This window comes from Cnephaeus nilssonii, assembly GCF_951640355.1.
Source record: "Cnephaeus nilssonii genome assembly, chromosome: 11".
Lineage (NCBI taxonomy): Eukaryota > Metazoa > Chordata > Mammalia > Chiroptera > Vespertilionidae > Cnephaeus > Cnephaeus nilssonii.
The window spans coordinates 42,165,258-42,182,782 of NC_137082.1; the positions used below are offsets into that span (position 1 = coordinate 42,165,258).

The window sequence follows — 17,525 nt, forward strand, 5'->3', positions numbered from 1 at the left end:
TTCACCCATATATGCTATATACCAAGCATGTATATGGCATAACATTTGTGTTAAGTTCAAAACCTAAAACTTGGGCAGACACTGTTTACCAACACCTCCACACACGAGTAGAAATTAAGCATGCGTGGGAGGATGCGCAGTACCTGGGGTAATGGCCAGGGCGGGGCCGTGGCGGTGCTTTAACCCTGCTGGTGGTTTTAACACATAATTTCCTTTGTTAAAAATAAAGAAATCTGTGGTAAAGACAGGATATCTTAACTTTCTCATAGATGTATACTCATGTTTACTAACTAAATCTACTTCTCAGCAGAGTATAGACATAAAATTACCCTTTCAGTGAAGAAATATACTTTTCAGCTCTTTGTGAATTTCAAGGCTTAGAATATTACTAGTGAGGGTGTATTATTAGAATTATAGAAGATAAAAGCTAGAGAGGGGCCTTTAGAAGCGAGCCGGTTCAGTAATTTTATGTTTGCTCCCTGCCACATCCTAGCACTTTGAACCATGCCTGACACACTTCGGTGCTTAGTAAATATTTGTTGAGTGCATAAATGCTATTGAGAGCATAACCTGCTGTATGGGGGAGTTCTTGACCTAAGTATTTAAAAGGTAATGGAAGGATTATGTTCTAAAAAATAATATTTACTTCTTATCTTTTAGATATGGGTAAATGCCATCTCACCAAAGGCAAACAGGCTCTAGAGATTCGAAGTAGCTTGTCTGAAAAGAGAGCACTGACTGATCCAATTCAAGGAACCGCGTACTCTGCGGAGTCTCTGGTGCGGAACCTGCAGTGGGCCAAGGCACACGGTACAGCAAAGGCTGCTTTTTGTGAGCTCTTTCTAGAACGTGCTTTTATTAAATCATAAAGTTTTTTCCTCCTAATTATACAGCTTTCCTCCCATTTAAAAAAAAAATGTATTGAGTTTTAAAGAGAGAGGAAGGGAGAGAGAGAGAAACATTTATCGGCCCTACCTGGTTTGGCTCAGTGGGTAGAGCGTCAGCCTGTGGACTGAAGGATCCCGGGTTTGATTCTAGTCAAGGGCACATGCCCAGGTTGCAGGCTCAATCCCAGTAGGGGGTGTGCAGGAGGCAGCCAATCAATGATTCTCTCTCATCATGAATGTTTCTATCTTTCTCTCCCTCTCCCTTCCTCTCTGAAATCAACAAAAATATATTTAAAAAAATTTTTTTGATCGGCTTCCCCCTAAACACTCCCTACCAGGGATCAAGCCTGCAACTCAGGCATGTGCCCTGTGACCAGGAATCAAGCCAGCAACCTTTTGGTGCACAAGACGAAGCCAAACTAATAACTGAGCTGCACAGCCAGGGCCCTCCCAGTTTTGCAGTGAAAATAATTTAGCCAATTGGACAAATATAAAACTGAACAAATGTTTTGGTTACAGATATTACATTGATTTATTTGGTGTTGGAAATATTGTAGTATTTAATTCATTATTTTCACCATTGGCAAAATTAGAATATAATCATTTAAAAAATAATTTTCAATTTACCTCGTGTACCATCTCTTAGATTGTCCTATATGTGAGCTGTTGTGTTCTGTTTTAAAATTCAGACAAGCCTGGGTTCTGATCCTGTCTCTACCACTTAATAAACATGTTATCTGTAAAATGGGCAGAAGAAATAGTACTTACTGGATAGGGCTGTTGATATTGAATGAGATCACACATGTAACAAGACACACATGGTGGTCTGCAAATACTATCTGCCCATAAATATCATTGAGCATTTTGTCTTTGACACTTGGATGAATAAGTGGGTTGGTGATGAAGAGAAAAGGAAGGTGAGACGTGGCATTCATATCTGTAACTTAATTACCTTTGGTAATTATTTGTGATTTTGTGAAAAAGTAAGTTTAAATTATTGACTGAAATAAAGATTTTGGATTTTCTATGTTCAAAACACCTATGCTATGAATCCCTCTTTATGGATAATTGAAAATAATTGTATTTGTTAAACTCCTATGTAATATATTTTTTATAATATATGAGAAAATATTTTCAGGTAAATTAACATATTAAAATGTAAAATGCCATAAATTATCTTGACATTACAGATAATTGGGTAAGTAATTGAAATTGATTCTCTTCCTTCAAAAAATCTCTAATCAACAATAACAAAATCATAGTAGTAAAGATCAACAATAAACAAAACTTTTTTTTTTAATATATTTTATTGATTTTTTACAGAGAGGAAGGGAGAGGGATAGAAAGCTAGAAACATCGATGAGAGAGAAACATCGACCAGCTGCCTCCTGCACACCCTCTACCAGGGATGTGCCCGCAACCAAGGTACATGCCCTTGACCGGAATCGAACCTGGGACCTTTCAGTCCGCAGGCCGACGCTCTATCCACTGAGCCAAACCGGTTTTGGCTAAACAAAACCTTTTTATAAAATGAAACTGAAAGGTCAGATAGAAAGTATTTGTAACAAATTTGATAAGTAGATAATTTTTTATAATACAGAGCTCATGCAAAATAGTAAAATTAAACCATTAAGACTCCCCTTAATTAATAACTAAAGAATGCAAATTCAACAATTCACATAGTTGAGAATATATTAATAATTAAGAAACAAATGTAGAAAATAACAAACTAAAATAGTCATCATAGAAAAGAAAATTAAATCTATATTGGCATAAGTTTTTTTTTTTAACCCCATCAAATAGACAAACTTTTTGAAAATTAGTATTACCTTGTAGAAATGTTATGGAGAAACTATAGTATAGTTATATTCTGTATAAATGGGAAACTGTCACAATTGTAAGGCTCTATCAAATAGTTATATCCAACAACCCTAAAGAATTTAGTATATATAAGAAATTACTATAATACAAAAACAATAAAGCCAAGAAATATTATATTTAACAGTTGCAAAATTTAAAAGGTAACAAAACATTGAGTGACATTATGCTTTATTAAAAACTATTTTCACCCTGGCCTGTGGGTTGATCATTGTCCTGTGCACTGAAAGGTCACAGGTTGGATTCCTGGTCAGGGCACATACCCAGGTTATGGGAACCTATTGATGTTTCTCTCTCACATTGATGTTTTTCTCCCTCCCTCCCTCCTTTCTTTCCTCCCTTTCCTTTAAATGATTATATTCTAATTTTGCCAATGGTGAAAATAATGAATTAAATACTCCTCCTCCCTTCCTCTCTCTCTAAAATCAATAAAAACATACTATTAAAATCCAAGATCAACCATGATGGACTGGTGTTAAAAAAAATTTTTAAATACTATTTTCATGAAAATTGCAGCAACAGGAAAAATATTTTTACAACTGTATGCATACTTTTGATTACCACTATAAAAATTATATATGTGAAGGGACAAGAACCGTAAGAAAACAGTGAATGAAAGATTTTTATTTACTTGACTAGAAGAATACTGGGCTTTTGTTGTTGTGTTTTTTTTGTGTTTCTTTTTCGTTTTTTTTTCAATTGTGTATTAATGCTGGGGGTCTTGATCCAGCATCTAGAAGGGGTTCAGAAATCTGGAGAAGGCGCTGTGTGTAAATTAATAAAGAGTCCAGAGATGAAACATAATTTTGGAAGGCATTTTGGGGAATCAGAGAAAACTTAGCTAAAGAAACCAAGTTCTCTCTGTCTCAGGACCCCTTGCTCTTTATTAACACAAATTATCCTAAGGCAAGGTAGATGTACACATCAAAGGCCAGGGTTTAACATACAGAATCCATTGTCGGATTGGAAGAACTGCCTTCGACTGTCAGGTGTTTGACCAGCAGGAGGCAATAACATGTAGATTGAAATGCCCTCAGCTGTCTGGCAGCAAGCAATCATTTGTGCATCCTTTTCAGGTTTGGGGAAATGCCCTCAGCCATTCCAGATGATTCAGCCCTGCTGACATGCTGTAATTAGCTTCCAGCAGTGTATATCTTTAACAATTTGTTACTTATATAACAATTTTAAACAAAAGGAAGTGTTCTAACTATATTTTGCCCTATAAAGAATATTTGTAACAAAATAAACTGATGAACAAAATAAGTCCAGAGGTATGGATGCATGGAATAGAATAACAGACCTTTGTGGGCAGGGGTAGGTAGAGGGGAGAGGACAAGAAGAGGTTAACCAAAGAACATACATGCATATATGCATAACCCATGGACACAGATAGTAGCATGGGAAAGGCCTGGGGTGGGGCAGGGGTTTCGTGGAGGGGGGCAAAAAGGGAGAAAATGGGAGGTGTTTGTAATACTGTCAAAAATAAAATAAAATTTTAAAAGCAAGAACATTTGTTAGCTGTTTACCATCAGAAAACTTACCAAGCACTCCTTAAATATTATTCTTATTGTTCTTTTTCAGAACTTCCAGAAAGTATGTGTCTTAAATTTCAATGTGGTGTTCAGATTCAGTTAGGATTTGCGGCTGAGTTTTCCAACGTCATGATAATCTACACAAGTATAGTCCACAAACCACCAGATATAATAATGTGCGATGCCTATGTTACCGATTTTCCACTTGTAAGGCTCTCCTTTTTTTATTATTTACAATTAATGACATATCCTCATTACTAAAGACTAAATTTTGGAAAATTTAAAGTTGATGGTAAATATAAAAGAAATATGTATACATATATAAATACTTACTTGTATTTTAGTAACAATGGTCATATTACTTGAAAACTAATCACCAGCATACCTTAAATTTGTCAAGTTTAGAAATGTCTAAAGATTGGCTCTAAAAGAAGATAAAGGGAAAGGCAGTCTTTGGCATGTCCATTTATTCTTCTTAGATATACGAATCATATAAATTCTCTACACCTTCCCCAAAGTGATGAATGAGGAAGGAGAGAATCCAGGAGCCACTACATGGGGCTCAAACTTAAAAGGAATCTTGAGTAGGTTAAGAAGTGTTTCTAGGGATAGTTTGAAAGTAACTATCCTTTCAGAGCTAACATTTTAAATATAACAGCACAAAATTTAAGATTTCTATTATTCCTAGAACATTGTTTTCATTGTTTCTTTAGTCCTGGATAAATGATTACCTACTTAGGCCAGTATTCATGAGAGAGCAAGATCTGTTAAGATGTTTTATTGTCATAGACAATGTTGTGATTTCATTAATAACATTTACTGATTTTCACAGGACCTAGATATTGATCCCAAAGATGCAAATAAAGGGACGCCTGAAGAAACCGGCAGCTATTTAGTGTCAAAGGAGCTTCCCAAGCATTGCCTGTACACGAGACTCAGTTCACTGCAAAAATTAAAGGTTACTATTTTTCTTGTTTGTAACTAACAGAAAACTTTATGAAAGCGAAAATTTATTTGGGCATGTGATCTTTGTATAGGATGTGTTGCTTCATTGAGTATGAAATTAAAGTAGAGATAACTGATATACAGTGCGCCTTAGCAGTGACCCTTTTCAGCTTATATTCTATTTCTGTTGACAGCCTGAGGGTTTTCACATGAGAGTATATGTGACTGCCCCCCCATGTTGCTGAAAAGTTAGAGACACGGAGCTTAGTCTGCTTTTAAATATCTCGGCATTTTCAAATAATCATTTCCTGGTTCCGTGACTTTCTACAAAACAAATTTAAAAAGAAAGAATATTTGTTAGCTGTTTACCATCAGAAAACTTACCAAGCACTCCTTAAATATTTGTTATTCTTATTGTTCTTTTTCAGAACTTCCAGAAAGTATGTGTCTTAAATTTCAATGTGGTGTTCAGATTCAGTTAGGATTTGTGGCTGAGTTTTCCAACGTCATGATAATCTACAAAACAAATAACAAATTAGAATCAGAATTTATTTTTATCTATTTTTCATTTCTTGTTAACTTATATATCAATACCTCTTTATGATTGAGCTTTCTCATAAAAGCATATCCTTGCCAAACCTGAGTTTGTAATTTATTCATAGCTGCATGACCATTGAATGTGTTAGCCAAAACTTAGGGAATGAAGTGGGCCCTATGGACATTTGCAGAAGGACAACAGACATAACCTGTTGTCACCCTGTTCATAGCTAATCTATATTCTCCTTTGAGCTTTGAAAATCAGCCCATTTTCTCCACCTATCATTGTGGATTATTATTTCACAATATTTTAAAAACAGATAACCTTTGGCTTGGGTATAAAGCCAGAGTATTGTTTCATTAAAGAATTACCCCCATCTCCAACAGTAGGGAAGGGGAAGTTTCTGAAGCCCCACTGCTTGGAAGATACCTTTTCACTGTTCATCAGGAATATAACACAGCATCTCTGCGATTTTGACTACTTTTAATAGTAAGAACTAGAATTATGTGAATTCATAGTATTGATTGAGGGGAAATGAGAAGACGATAGCCGGCCTTTCTCGTGTAGGGAAGGTGTAAAGGCTGCCTGAGGATTTGGAACCTGGAAAAGGGGAGTGCGAGTGGATTTTCACTGTTGCTTGGTTTTTCTATACTTGTATGAATATACTTACTCCTTTTCCTTTTCAGGAACATCTGATCTTCACAGTATGCTTATCCTATCAGTACTCCGGATTGGAAGATACCATAGAGGAAAAGCAGGAAGTGAATGTTGGGAAACCTCTCATTGCTAAACTAGACATCCACCGAGGTTCAGGAAGGAAGACTTGCTTTCAAACTTGTATTATGTGCAGTGGCCCTTACCAGAGCTCTACATCCACCTCAGTGGGAGCCGAACATTATCATTCTTCTCAAGACTCATTCCTTGGTGTGTACCATTCACATCTTGGTAATTCAAGTAGTGCCGTACCATCAGATAGCTGTCGATGCAGCCGGACTGCAGATGCATTTATTTCAAGTCATCATACACACCATTATTCGTGTCAGTTTGGTAGAAGTAATGTGCCAGTCGAGACAACTGATGAAATACCATTCAGCTTCTCTGATGGGCTCCGGATTTCTGAAAAGTGACCTCCTTGTTTTTGAAAGTTATCAGAATTACTAGATGCCTCATATGCAAGTCTTATATAAAGTGAGGTATTGTGAAAAAGCACGTATGTGTATGTAGAGACAGAAAATTAATAACAGCTGTTTCACAGCAAGCTCAGGACTTAGAGATGTTGCAATTATATTATTTAACCACAGACTTCCTCATTCTCCTTTCTCTTTTAAGGTTTTGTGAATTGGCTGGTTCTGTAAGAGTGAGGTATAGATGTATATCAGTTTACTTGTATATAACAAAAATACTTTCATTTTGACCACTCTGAAGTAAGAACAGTGGGAATGGCATTATTGTAGAATAAGTCATTGTGTTTTTAGAACCAATGATCATCAAGCTTAACCTCATTTTATCAGCAGGAGAAACAAATTGAGGCATCTTGTTTAAGTGAGAGCTGGCACTGAAACCTCCAGATTTCTAGGCCCATGTTTATGCCACTACACACTGCCTCCCTGACGGGTTCTGAGATAGGTATTATTTTTGTAGATAGATTTAAAGATAGATATGTAAATATACATATCTGTAAATAATCTAGAAATGTACAAACTTTAGGGTTTTTTGCTACAAATGTGAGTTAAAAGGTTTGTATATAAATTCTTTGTAGAGCAAGCTGAAATTTTTTGTTCTCAGGTCCTGAAAGCACATGAGAGGTGACGAAATGTTTGTCTATGTTAAAGCTAGACATCAAGATAAGTTTGCTACTGGATAATCTTGGTAGCTGTTGGTCTGACTCTTACAAACATTGGACATGTCTTCCTTGATAACATGTATTTTTTTATTGAAATTTACTCACCTTAAGAGATAACTGTATTGCCTTTGGTTCTACCCAGAAGAAATCTTAAATCCTAAAAACAACTTATCCTGGTATATTCTGTTTTCTTTATTTTACAAAAGAGAAAGTGAGGTTCAGAAGTATTAAGTGCCTTGCTGAGACCATTCCACTAACAGGTGTCAGATTGAGAATTCAGAGCTATCCAAATGGCCCCAGAGCCAGACCTTCTTGCACTACACTGCCCTGTCCCCTGTCTTCTCTATCCTCTGGTCATCTCTGTAGGACAGCGGACACAAGAAGGCATTGCATTGTTCGACCTCAGCTGAGAGCGTGCACATCAAGGAACTAAAAATCTTCACTGGTCTGTACATGTCTGTGAGTGATCAAAAAAGTGCTTCAAATATTGATTTTGGGATTACAAATAAATTGGAAAATGCAAAATTCAGAATTGTGAATAATGAGTATCAATTGTGCCATGTTCATAAAGGACAAAATTGCCATGATTATCTTGATAGACGCAGAAAAAGCATTTGATAAAATTCAGCACCCTTTCATGATAAACTTAGTCAACAGCTAGGATTGAAAGGAACTTCCTCAACATGATAAAAGGCATCTATCAGAAACCCACACCTAAGATCATACTTCATGGCAACAGACTGAATGTTGAATGCTCTCCTCCTAAGATTAGGAAGAACACAAGGATGTTCTCCCTCACCACTCCTATTTAACATTGTACTTGAGGTTCCAACCATGGCAATTAGGCAAGAGAAATAAATAAAAGGCAAGCATACTGGAAAAGAAGGAAAACTAAATGTATTTACAAGTGACATGTTTCATTATATAGAAAGTCCTAAAGAATTCATTTTAAAACAAATGCGTTCAACAGGTTATAGGATAGATATAAGATCAATATATAAAAATCTGTTTTATTTCTTTTTTTATGAATGACAACTTTATTTTTTTACAGTTAAAGGCTGATGAAAAACCATTGTAAATTCTATTAAAGAAAACACATCTCAATTAAACATTGGTAACTATATTTACTTATTAAATACTATTAGAGTTTTCTAAAACAACTTGAAAACATCCAACATGCATGTTTAATCTCAGTACATTGGGTTCAAGACCACACATTCATACATCAAGGCCAGATGTACAAAATGAAGTTATCATCTTCATGTTTTCTTTTAAATGCATTTGATGATTCATTGGCAGTATCTTGTGATGACATCATGTTAGTGGTAATAAGAATGATTTTGGACCCAGCTGATGGATTAATTAGGGCATTCTGAACTGCTGATCTTACAGGAATTGATGCTTTTACAGCTGGGAACTATGAAGTGGGCATCTGTACTATAAACCTTTGTATTGTTGTTACAGAAGACCGGAAAAAAACCAAGCCACGCTTAGAGAAAGGGAGTTACATTTTATTAAGTGCAGGGCCAGAGAAAAACGTGCCTTTCAAATTCTGGGCCCCCCACATGGAGGAAATCTTTTCGATTTATACTTTTCCTAGCTCTTTTGTCTCCCAAATTTGGAATGAGACTTCCGGGCCTTCTGGGAAAGAAGGCCTACGTGCCGGGAAGGGACCCTGAGACCATATCTCAAGGCCTGGCCTGGTGTCAGCACTGACAACTCTGTCTGGGGCATAGTCCACGGCCTCTCTGGAATGGGAGTAGTCTTATTTTCCTTATTATTTAAGCAAGCAAGCATTTGCAGAAGCCAAAATAACAGGGTTAAAATTTCAAACAGCAGTTTTTATATAAGATGGATGCTTCATTGTGAGGGACGTTGGAGTCCCTGCTTTAGTTGAAATTGACATGATTTGTGGGGTTGATGTGCCAAGTGTGAGAGTACTTGGTCTTCTAGTAACTAAACCAACGCTTAACTGTGTAACTGTTATTCTTTCTGCAGAAGTAGATGCCTTTTTTTTTTTTCATGTCACCAAAGGCAAAAGGCAACTGGGTGGCTTTGGCTCTGCTTTATTGACCTGAGAGCACTCTTTGGACGCAGTTAAAAAAACAAAACACAATGGGAGCTGGAACTGTATCCAGGATGGTGCACCTGACCCCAGAAGAATTCCCCCCCAAGGTGGATTTATACAAAATGCCAGAGGAAAAGACGAGGCAATCTGGTGCTGAGTCCAGGGCTAGCCAGTTGGCAGAGGAGCAGTCAGTGAAGCAGTGGGCAGGTCATGCCTCTTTCTCGTAAGTGCGCGTACACACTACATTGCCGTGGGTGAGCGTCAGGATGAGTTTTCCAACCACGAGCTCCCACACAAGTTTTGTTTCTTGCCCGTCCCACTTCTGCACATGGACAAGTTTGCCTTCATCCAACATCACGGTGGACTTGACCTTCCTGTCATCTGCCGTTGTCTCGTCAAACTCCACCCCCAGCTTGAAGCTGATCTCTGAGTTCTTGAAGGTGCTTTGTGTTTTTACGGTGATCGTGTCCCCATTTATTTCGATGATTGTGGTAGGCTTGGTCATATTGGCCACCTGCCTGGTAGCAAAACCCACACCAATTGACTTCATGTAGTCATCGAAATTCTTGCTGTCCACTAGCTTCCAGGTGCCTGCGAAGGCATCCGCCATGGTGAGGCTGGGCTAGGCTGATAACGAAGAAACGACAAAGCAGGCGTGGAAGGACTCCGAGACCCCCTAGATGCCTTTTTTTTGTAAAGACTTAAGTCTATAGTTTGGAGCAGCCAAGCAATATCTATCAGGTGGCAATCTAGGGCCTGAATGTGGCTTGATAAATGGCAATGGGTTTGATTTTGTTGCCTTGCAATATCCAATGAAAAATTTATTGGGGAAGGACACTGGGTTGCCAATGGCACATCAGCTGCATCAATAGCAGCTTTCTTAGCATGGCTTGAAGGAATTTTTGCATCATTTAGAATTGTGGTCACATATTGGAAGATAGGTAAATGCCAACATCTGATTGATAACTCTTGGCTCATATTCTGTAATCCCCATAATCCTTCAGGGTTTGTGCCATCATCTGTGCATCCTTCGGCATGCTCTTGGGGAAGCCATCCTGCCAGACTCCATGCATCCAGTGATTAGACTTCTTGAGCCAGTACTGATCTTGATACGAGTCCTTTGTCTAGCGACCCATGGTGTACCAGTGAGCAGGATGTTTAGAAGCAACATGGTCCTCAACGTGGTGACTCCAGTTTTATTTTTATACTAGCAATGAACATTCTGAAGTTGACATTTTTTAAAAAATTCATTTATAGTAGCATCACTATGAATAATGAAGAAATTAAAGAAGACCTAAAAAAAAAATGGGAAAACATCTTTGTTCATGGATTGGAAGACTTAACATTGTTAAGATGGAAGTGTTGCCCAAATTGGTCTACAGATTCAATTCCCATCAAAATCCCAGCTGGCTCTTTTTGCAGAAATTAACAAGTTAATGATAAAATTCAGACAGAAATGCAAGGGACCCATAGCCAAAACAACCTTTAAAAAGAAAGTTGAAAGACTCACACCAATTTTAAAACTTATTGCAATCAGTAATCAAGACAGTTTAGAACTGGATAAAGATAGATGTATGGGTCAAGGGAATATAAAATATAACTTAGAGTTTAGAAATAAATCCATATATTTATGAATTGATTTTTTGACAAGAGTATCAATCCCATTCAGTGGAAAAGAGTTGTCTTTTCAACAGAGAGTCTTAGGAACACTGCATAACCATGTGTCAATGGACTTCTACCTTATACCACCTACAAATTTTAATTCAAAATGGATCATACACCTAAATAGAAGAGTTAAAACTCTTACAAGAAAACAGAAGTAAATCTTTGTGACCTTGAGCTAAGTGATAGTTTCTTAGATGCAACACCAAAAGCACTAGTAACAAAGGAAAAAATTAATTGGACTGTTTCAAAATTAAGTTTTGTGCTTTAAAGGATGTTATCAAGACAGTAAAAAGATAAGCCACAGAATGGGAGAAAAGTTTTGAAATCATATCTGTTAAGAGACTAGTATCCATAATATATAATTTGTGTAATTTATAATAATAAGACACACATATAAAGGGTGTCCCAAAAAGTATATACACACACTGAATAATTATAAAGGCAGTGCTTATTAACATTTCATTTTGAAAATTGGGCTATCGGCTGTTAAAGTGTGTATACAATTTTTGGGACACCCTGTATATATGCTACTGCCTAATTATGGTTATTGTAGAACAGTAACCAATGAACAAAATGGTAGCCTCTAACACCATGTGGTAATTGAGCAATTGAAATACAGCTAGTATGGGGAACTGAATTTTTAAATTTTAGGTTTAATTTAGCCACATCTAGCTAATAGCTTTCATATTTGACTGTGCTGTAGTAGGAAGTGGAGCTAGAAGTTAGGTAGGGTAAAGGAGCTTTTACTTTTCACTTTATACTCTTGTGTATATTTGAATTTTTAAGCTGAGTGTTTATAATTTTAAAACATTTTTAAATAGCTACAGGGATGGTGCAGTTTTTGTCTTTTCTATCAGCCATTGCTTTTATTTTACTTGAATCTCTTACACCAATTGCTTTATAATATTAACATAAGATTTATACCTCAGTGGAACTTTGTAAAGGTGACCTTTCAGTGCTAATTATATGAGGAATCGATTCGGATAGTAAAAGCTCACATATCCAAAGCTAATATTTGATTCTGGGGGAGGGGGTATTCTCTGGACAGTAACTAAAAATTATTATAAAGTAGCCATTATAAACAATGTGTTTTCTAATAAAAGAAAAATCAAATATCAGTACACAAGATTATCCTCCTATATAATAAAGAGGTAATATGCAAATTGACCCTCACAAGATGACCACCCCCACGTCTTCATAAGATGACCGCCCCCACATCATCACAAGATGGCCACCATAAGATGGCAGCCCCATCATCACAAGATGGCCATCCCCACATTGTCACAAGATGGCCGGCAGGGGAGGGCAGTTGGGGGGGATCAGGTCTGCAGGGGAGGGCAGTTGGGGGCAATCAGGCTGGCAGGGGAGCAGTTAGGTGTCAATCAGGCCAGCAGGGGAGCGGTTAGGGGGTGATCAGGCTGGCAGGCAGAAGCAGGTTAGGGGCAATCAGGCAGGCGAGTGATTAGGAACCAGCAGTGCCAGATTGTGAGAGGGATGTCCGACTGCCGGTTTAGGCCCGATCCCCTGAGGGGTCCTAGATTAGAGAGGGTGCAGGCTGGGCTGAGGGACACCCCTCCCCCCAGTGCACAAATTTCGTGCATTGGGCCGCTAGTATGAATAGAAGACATTAAAGGCTAGCTATCCAAAGGCAAACAGGTCAAATAAATAGGCAGCAGCATAGCCTAGGAAGGAAAGTGTGTTGAGAATACCAACAGAAAAGGTGCCTTCAGACCTTCCTTCTCCTCCCTCACCAATGCTTATTACTCTTCAAGTCTCTGACTAGCACAAGAAGCAACAATGAGGTGGTGTCTTCAGTGACCACAATTTTTTGACTTGTCAAACTCAAGAAAATTCAATCATGTAACCACAGCCCAGATAGTTAATCTATTGACACACAGATCAACACAAGTTTAATATCATGTGATACCTACTTTTTGAAGGTTTTTAATAATTTTTGTTGTTTTCTGTTATTTGAACATTCTGTGGTTATTTATATACTCTCATTGCTTTTAACTGTAAACTGATGCCAAACACTCAGAAATTACATGTTACTTCTGTGCATTTCTCCCTGTTTACCTAGTTTGACACTGTGAATTTTATCCAGGCATAACTAATATATATATATATTTTAAATATATTTTTATTGATTTCAGAGAGGAAGGGAGAGGGGGAGAGAGATAGAAACATCAGTGATGAGAAAGAATCATTGATCGGCTGCCTCCTGCATGTTCCACACTGGGGATCAAGCCCAAAACCCGGGCATGTGCCCTGACCAGGAATCGAACTGTGACCTCCTGGTTCATAGGTCGAAGCTCAACCACTGAGCCACGCCGGCAGGGCTAATACTTTCCCTTGAATTATGTGATAGAGCTCTCATAATTCTATAATATTAGTAAAGAAAAATATACCCAGAACATGAGAATGTTTGTATAAATATATATGTAATATTTTTTCTAATTTGACACCATTAAAAATATTTCAGCATCTGACACAAAGTTTGTCTTTCGTAAGGAGTCTAACTCACTTGGTAAAAGGCTGCTTGCAGCTACTATTTTAGTAGAATGAGTGGTTCATCAATATCATCAAGCTTAAGGTGTAAATGTTTATGTAAAAGAGGGAAAGCAAATAAGCTTTGGGGTGGGCGTGTGGCTTTCTGTATGCTAGGTACAGATGTTTGACACACAGGGCTCATTTAACTCTGCCTTGCCCTCTAGCGATGAGGAAACCAATTGTTAGGCTAACTGAGATGTCAGTTCACCCTGGAGAGCCCAACTGGTGAGTGGAGGAGGCAGGGAGGCTCCAGCCCAGAGCCTAGCCGTTGTTTTCTCCACAGGGCTGCTGCTTATTATCCACTACCGACAGATACACAGTCATTGCTGAATATAAATGCTGAGTCCCTGCAAAAGTCGTGTGACGGTAAATGCTCAGGTTTGCTGGAGTTTTCTATACTTGTCTAAGAGATATAAATCATCGTTTGAATGAAGTTTGCAAGAAGCCATCCTACTCTGAAAACAGAAGGAATGGCATCTTGAATTTGATGGCTTAATCTTGGAGTTTTTCCAACAAGCAGGAAAAGAGCCAACAGTGATTTTTGATGGCATAAGTGTGTGAACAGTGTGGCTTAATATTTCATTCTAAGTATATAAAAAACGTTTTAAATATGGAAACGTTCTTTTTTAAAAATAGGTTTGTATTGATTTTTAGAGAGAGTAAGAGAGAGGGATAGAGAGATAGAAACATCAATGAGATCTGCTGCCTCCCACATCCCCTGACCCCCCCAGGTCTACAACCCTAGCATGTGCCCTGACTGGGAATAGAACCAGTGACCCTTTGGTCCATGGGTTGGCGCTCAACCGCTGAGCCACACCGGCTGGGCTGCAAACATTATTCTTAAAGGAGAAAGTAATTTACCAACTCTAGGTGTGAAAGTCACAGGTTATATTCCAAAAACTTCCAAAGGAGTTGGCCTGAATTAGTAATGTTGCTGTGTTATGCTCACCAGAGTTCTGACAGGGAAAGGTGCTAAAAATATTTGTTAAGTATTTTCATAAGCTTTAGTTTTACCACGTTTTTCAACTTCGTATAGAATGGTCATTACTGTGTTACAAAGATTTATGTCTTCCCTAAAAAACATCCTTTCTATATTATACTAGAGGCCCAGTGCACGAAATTCGTGCATGGGGGGGCGGTCCCCTCAGCCCAGCCTGCACCCTCTCCAATCCGGGACCCCTCGGGGGATGTCTACTACCGGTTTAGTCCCAGGATCAGGACTAAACCGGCAGTCAGACATCCCTCTCACAATCCAGGACCACTGGCTCCTAACCACTCACCTGCCTGCCTGCCTGGTTGTCCCTAACTGCCCCACCCCTGCTGGCTTGATCACCCCTTACTGCCCCCCCCTGCCAGCCTGGTCACCCCCAACTGCCCCTCTCTGCCAGCCTGGTCGCCCCTAACTGACCCCACACACACACTGGCCTGGTCGCCTCTTACTGCCCCCCCTGCTGGCCTGTTTGCCTCCAACTGCCCCCCCTGCTGGCCTGGTCGCCCCCACTGCTCCCCTTGCTGACCTGGTAACCCCTCATGGCCCCCTCGCTGGCCTGGCCGCCCCACACAGCCTGCTTGTTCAGTCATTTGGTCGTCCCTCACTAACCCCCCTGCTGGCCTGGTTGTAGGCAGCCATCTTGTGAGGGTGTGATGGTCAATTTGCATATTACCTCTTTATTATATAGGACTAGAGGCCCGGTGCACAAAATTCACGCAAGAGTATGCCTTCCTTCGCCCAGCTGCCAGCACTGGCTTCTGTCTGGCACCCAGGACCTGGGTTTCCCTCCGGCACCTGGGACCCGGGCTTCCCTCGCAGCCCCGGCTTCATCCAGAAGGTTGTCCGGAAGGATGTCTGGTCTAATTAGCTTATAACACTTTTATTATTATAGATTATCTTCTATGTGTCTCTGTCCCCCTTGCTGGCAGACTCGGGTACCCACGTTATCATCTGGCCTCGGTGGCCTCTATTCTGTGCCTAGTGTGGGCAGGTGGCTTTGTCTCCCTTCTCGATTTCCTGTGCTAACAGTGGACCTCATACGGAGTCCAGTGGTTTTCAAACTGTTCAGAGCAGCTTCTCTCTGAAACGGTGGGAATGGGGCTCCTCACATCTGTTTCATCTGGAGCAAATCTGCTTTTATGTTTATACTAGTAGATGGCCTTTCCAAGTTAGCTTCGGTTTGCATAGAACCGTGGTCGGCAAACTGTGGCTCGCGAGCCACATGCGGTTCTTTGGCCCCTTGAGTGTGGCTCTTCCACAAAATACCACGGCCTGGGCGAGTCTATTTTGAAGAAGTGGCGTTAGAAGAAGTTTAAGTTTAAAAAATTTGGCTCTCAAAAGAAATTTCAACGTTGTACTGTTGATATTTGGCTCTGTTGACTAATGAGTTTGCCGACCACTGGCATAGAAGGTTTCTCAGCCAGCAACCATGGATCCCTTCTCACCAGATGCTACCATTTCCTAGAGATTCTGCCCCCATGCACACAGCCATTCCCCATACCAGCTGGGTGATTTCGAGCAGACTACAGCGCTGAGAAAGAAGGCGGGGCGATCCCCTGAGTCAAGAGGGCCTCTAGTCTCCCTTTTAAAGGGAGGAGTTCAGCAGGCCAGTCCATCATAGCTGCTGATGACAAACAAGGGCCATATGAGCAGGTACTGACCAGCAGTGTCGGCCAACTGCCCAAAACTTGGCCCTCAAATCACCTCTGTCATTCAAGATGAGGCTTGCTGGTGGGTGTTGTTAACACGGCAAGGTGCCATCTGATACCCTCCTGTTTGAATGAGTTATTGCTAACTGGACATTAAGTTTCTTAAACCCCGATTTTACACCGGTGGCCCTGGGACGTGTATGGTTTCAAGGCACACGGTGGCATCCCACCAGCAGACAAGGCAAAGAGTTCTTGTTGGGGAAGGCCAGATGGGCAGCACGCCCATACCCTCTATGGAAGCCCAGGTGTGTAGACACCCAACTCAGTCAAAGGCAGTTTCGTAAGCATGGCAGGAACAGAGGCACTCAGAGGAATCCAGCAGTTAAGAGCTGATGATGCAGGGCTCTGTGTTGGATGCTAAGTGTTATAATCACCCCCTTGGCAATCAGCAGACTTTGAAGGAGGTCAGCCAGTCAAGACAGCATCGTGCTAATAGGTTCTGGAAATTGTCTGGTCAGGCGGGAATGACCTGGAAGCAGGAGAGCTCTTGAGAGACGCATGTAGTGATGGGGACTGAGAGTGGACGGGACACCTAGAACTCTGTGTTAGAAAGGAATTGAGGCATGTAGCAATGGCAGAGAGACAAGCCAACAACAGGGTGCACCCTGGAGGAACAAGCAGGGTGAAGCCGCACCCACAGGGAGGCCAGGGGCCGGAGCCAACAGGGCACAGTTGAAGCTTCCCTTGCCCAGAGGGGAGAGAGCGTAGTCCTGGTCCTCTGGAAATGGCTTGCTGTTAGGAATGCCAGCCTGCACCCACACTGGGGAGGGCTCAAGCCTGTGAGAAATGCTAGGGCTCCGAGCAGGGAGAGGGGGACCTACGGAGAACCTGTGTGGGGACCTTCGGGGATTCGGGGCACCCCTTGCAGGACTGGAGGCTCCCCTCCAGGCCTGCTGGGCCTGCTCCTGCTCTGGGGCCA

General features: G+C 40.2%; 2 protein-coding genes across 3 annotated transcripts in view; one reads left to right on the forward strand and one right to left on the reverse strand.

The window, feature by feature from the left end:
- The window catches only part of MALT1 (MALT1 paracaspase), a 57,277-nt gene extending 48,833 nt beyond the window's left edge, over nucleotides 1–8,444 (forward strand). Inside the window, exons 13-16 of one of the 2 annotated variants that reach the window (XM_079785034.1) lie at nucleotides 661–810; nucleotides 4,347–4,504; nucleotides 5,130–5,255; nucleotides 6,467–8,444. In XM_079785034.1, coding sequence (XP_079641160.1) covers nucleotides 661–810; nucleotides 4,347–4,504; nucleotides 5,130–5,255; nucleotides 6,467–6,907 — 875 coding nt within the window. In that variant the 3' untranslated portion in view covers nucleotides 6,908–8,444. The remainder of the gene's footprint in view (nucleotides 1–660; nucleotides 811–4,346; nucleotides 4,505–5,129; nucleotides 5,256–6,466) is intronic. The other variant, XM_079785033.1, reaches the window with a different exon arrangement.
- Nucleotides 8,445–8,616: 172 nt separating this feature from the next.
- On the reverse strand, nucleotides 8,617–12,645 carry LOC307107660 (fatty acid-binding protein, heart-like). Its single transcript, XM_079785035.1, has one exon. It carries the CDS (start codon nucleotides 10,299–10,301, stop codon nucleotides 9,900–9,902), a length of 402 nt encoding a protein of 133 aa, XP_079641161.1. The 5' UTR covers nucleotides 10,302–12,645; the 3' UTR covers nucleotides 8,617–9,899.
- Nucleotides 12,646–17,525: the final 4,880 nt, after the last annotated feature.